The sequence below is a fragment of the Montipora foliosa genome, chromosome 4, assembly GCF_036669935.1.
Source record: "Montipora foliosa isolate CH-2021 chromosome 4, ASM3666993v2, whole genome shotgun sequence".
NCBI lineage: Eukaryota > Metazoa > Cnidaria > Anthozoa > Scleractinia > Acroporidae > Montipora > Montipora foliosa.
In genome coordinates, this window is record NC_090872.1 from 20,840,073 (window position 1) to 20,844,459 (window position 4,387).

The following is a 4,387-nucleotide window of genomic DNA, read 5'->3' on the forward strand; positions in this document are numbered from 1 at the left end:
AAACGCAGTACCTCCAGACACCGGCGCTGGAGCGTCGTACCAAACGAGTCATCCCGGGATTTCGGCCCGTGCGATCGCTTTTGGACGCAGTTGGCCCTTCGCTGCTTTCTGCTACCGACCTTGCCTCCCGGTACGGCATTGAGGGAGAGATATGTCGGCCCCTAAACCATATGTGACAAATCCCACGCCTACTCACAGCTCCAAACCGCCCTTGTCAATATAGCGTAAGAATTAGATGGCTTATATATTCAAGACAAAAGTCATTTATCTGTCATATGGTAAGCACTGGAGTCGCAGATTACAAAGTGTACGCATGCGCCCTCCTAAAAGTAACATACATACAGTCATAAGCTTTTTGCGAATAACTACAGGAGCTAATATCTTCGAGACATTACATTTACAGCTAAAATACATAGCATATACAGATACTTACTAAATACATAATATTTAAAGATACGTTCATTAAAAAGAAAAGCCGCTGTACAAAATGCGGCCCTGGATTTTCTTTTAAAACCAGTAAACTTATAGGTACGGATAAAATCAGGTAGCGCATTCCGCAACTTAGCTGATACGTAAGAAAAAAGAGAACTGAGACCATAACTGGTTGTTCCAGGTTTATTGAGGAACAGAATGTAATTTCCGCGAAGATCATGCATAAGAAGGGGACGGGAGAGAAAACGTATTTTTCATATAAGCAGGAAAACCCGTTTCTCAATTAAAAAAACAAAACAAAAACATACTTTTATCAAGTAATACGAGGAAATTTTGAATGCGCTTATTGCATAGAGATGTAGAGCTTGACTTTCGTAGTAAGAGGACAGCGAATCTGCAAATACAAATATCGTTATTCTCTTATTTACATTATTATACCTTATCTTTGACACGAGAATTACAACGAAATGAAAGCACAACTTTGTGGCGAATTTTCTATGATAAAAACTTGTTCAGAAATCCAAAATCTAAGTTAACAGCACACACCAGGCCTACTCCTGACTATCTGGCTAAAAATCATTTCCTCTGGCCGCGCTTCAGCCATTCGATGAGGGCCAGTCTCGTGCTTCTTAAGTTGCCTCGCTCATGCCCAAAAAGAATTCTGGGTAATTCTGCCATTCCATGACAAGGGAAGACTCCCGATTCTCATTTCATAGTTTTTTTTCATAAGTGTCGGGGCCACCCAGTCCTACCAGCAAAATAACGCATCGATTGAAGGTTTTAGCTTTCAAAACTTGCCCAGATTGTGTTAGTAGGTCCTGGAATTCGTCCACAGAAAGGCCAGAGAGACAACTTCACTCGTGAACCGCCATGTTTACAACAGAGCATTTTAGGCGTCCCAGTCTGCATGAAACCATCTCTCGCCTCTGTTTTCTTTCAAAGGCTTGCCTTTACCCACATTCTAGCTTAATGATGCCAGCCTGGTGGCTTCTGTAGACGAAAATGGCCTGAAAAGGCAGTTATAAATGACTACCTACCAGATTTGAGGCGACTCGCTCGCTCCCTGTCGGAACACAAACGGAAAATTTGTCACGTGATGCTCTAACATGAGCCCACATATACTGAATACAGCATATGTTTCAATGAGGTAAGTACTTCATGTATCACTTATTATTATGTATTTAAATATAAGGTATTTATAGTGTATTTGATAATTAGCCCTATATACCCATGTTTACCCTTAAAGGGGTATTAAGGGGGATACATGGGTATATAGTGGTATATAAGGTGTACATGGGTATATTGGGGTATATAAGGGTATACATGGGTACACAGAGGTATATAAGGGTATACGAGGTTATATAGGGGTATATAAGGGTATACTAGGGTATATAGGGTTAATTATTTAAAGGCACTATAATATACGCGTGGAAATACATTATAATTTAAATACACTATAATAGGGGATACATGAAGTACCTAGGCCAAAGCTCCGTGTCTTGGCGCTGACCAAAAGACAAGTGGGCTTTGGGAAGGAGATTGGGTTTGCCGCTATGGTGTGTTCATCTTGCTTTTAAAGCTCTTTCCTTTTATTGCAGCATGAGCGATATTTAAAATAGGATGATGAGAAATCTTCCATGGTTCATAGTTTCAAATGCACGTCTTTCATGTAGTGATTATTGGCAATCACGGTCTGTCCCACTATATACTATTTATTTGTGCCCTTTAAAGATAACCTGCGTTTTACGGTGTGCCATTGGATCACAGAACAAGTTTCGGACAGCGATTTGACAATTTAATAATCAACGAATGAAATGATACGTGAAATGAATCACATATTGAACTGCGGATATAAAATCAAGCGGAGCTACGATCCTCGCAGTTATGAACGCAATTTTAGCAACTGCGTAGAGAAGCCTGAAAATTCCAGGACTTCAACGGGGTTTGAACCAGTGACCTAGCGATACCGGTGCGAAGCTACTTGGTTAGAGCGTCGCACTGGTATCGCGAGATCACGGAAATCCTGAAATTTCCAGGCTTCTCTAAGCAACTGCTAAAATTGCGTTCATAACGGCGAGGTTCATAGCTACAATTGCGTTCACAACTGCGAGGTTCACAGCTTCACTTAATGTAATGATCATTGGCCTGAATGGAGAGAAGAGGTTTTTTCCACATTTTCGATCATCTACAACAACTTTAAAAGCCTGAAATCGACAGGATACCCCTTTGCAGGCCACTTTTTTCATTTCTGGAAAAATCATCGTGTTAATGAAAACGACAGCATTCCTACAACGATTTGTTGTAAATTATCTAAAAACCAAAATTTGACTTGATTTGCGTTAATTGTTAATTTCAGTTTACAGTGTCCCCAATTAGTGCTCCAGCGCTAGAACGACTAGACACTTAAATAAAGTTCCTTTCCTTTCCTTTCCTGTCACGTTGGCCAATCTGTCATGATGAAAACCACGACGAGGTAGGGCCATTCTTTGCGCTTTTTTTGCCCTCGCCAATGAAGATAGCCTTCTGTAACTACAACTGTATCATTTAAAATTCGCTGAATGAAGAATAACCGTGACTGGAACTTCAAAGTTCGTTCAAGGTGGAATATGTCAAGAATAACAAACCCTGTACATAGAAACTGCGAGATTGTCACGTGGTCGAAGCTCTCGACCAATCGGAAAGGCCGGGCAAACGTCTTCTACATCCGATCGATTTTGTTGAGCGATGCTGAACGATGTTGACTGCTGGGATGGGCAAACATTGATCATCAACATTTGATTACAAAGCTTCACGAGAGGCCTAGTATTCAGTCCCAGGCTGCAGCCACGCCTGTTACTGCGGACATGGACTTGTTACTATGGATACGGACACGGGTATGTCATTTTTTTTAGTGCGTACGCGCATTCCCAACAATGATGTAAAGCACTTCCAGATCAATAAAAGTATAGAAGTCCGTTTGTGGTTTTAATGAGTACAAGTACGTTATGAGTTACCGGGACCAAAGACGCTTGACAGTCTTTGCTTGTCCCGAAATCCCCGCAAAGACAACGTGCTCATTCCTATGGACTTCGTTCTGGACACTTCCAAAGAGCGACTTGACCTTACAACATGTCAGGAGTCCGTATAGTGATTTAATCTGAAAAAAATTAAAGAAAAATTTTCCAAAATCAGACCAGTCATTTGACGAGACGTTAACAAGAAATTACCGAAATTTAAATATCGACTGGGATGATATGTTCAATGAACCAGCTACGCATTCTCGCGGTTGGAGTGTAACTAGCATGGAATGGAAGCCAATCCCAATTAGCGGATAACAGATAAACAGATAACACCCACCGAAACCTCACGAAACATTTCCTTAGGTCTTATTTACACGATAAATTATCCGAATCCGTATCTTACTGAGTACATAAAAAGAAAACCCTGTGTATCAGAGATAGACATTCAGTTTGTTTGTTTGTTTGTTTGTTATTTATTTGTTTGAGCAGGTTGACGTTTTGGCGACTATTGAGCTGATGTGGACCTGCTATACCCACCCACCCATATACACACAGAGGACAGCCACAACACCGGGAACTTCATCCCCTACTCTTCTCGAATAGTGTGTGGGTTCTTTAACGTCCCACAGGGAACTAATGAACTTGGAAGATATTTGTGAGACGGGGCCTACGGTTTATAGTCCTTATCCGAGAAGACTTGAAAGTCTAACCATTTGCGGATGTAATTAGAAAGGCAGCACTTTCTACTCAGTTATTTAAAGACCCTGAACCGTTGGTCCGGCCGGAGTCGAACTCACGACCTCGCGCATGGCAGCCCGGTGCTCAACCAACTGAGCCACCGGTGCGCGGTGTTTTGCCAAAGAGCTGGAGTGCTTGCATCGCTCTGAGTCCAGTGGATAAAGGCGATGGCATAAAGCACAATGTATCTGTGGGACCCAGTCACTCTTCTTAAACTT

General features: G+C 41.7%; 1 protein-coding gene across 1 annotated transcript in view; it reads right to left on the minus strand.

The window, feature by feature from the left end:
- Positions 1-1,999: 1,999 nt before the first annotated feature.
- LOC138000238 (U3 small nucleolar RNA-associated protein 18 homolog) overlaps positions 2,000-4,387 on the minus strand; it is a 16,713-nt gene continuing 14,325 nt past the window's right edge. Inside the window, exon 14 of the mRNA XM_068846498.1 lies at positions 2,000-3,568. Within this exon, the coding sequence (XP_068702599.1) occupies positions 3,544-3,568 (25 nt within the window). The 3' untranslated portion in view covers positions 2,000-3,543. The remainder of the gene's footprint in view (positions 3,569-4,387) is intronic.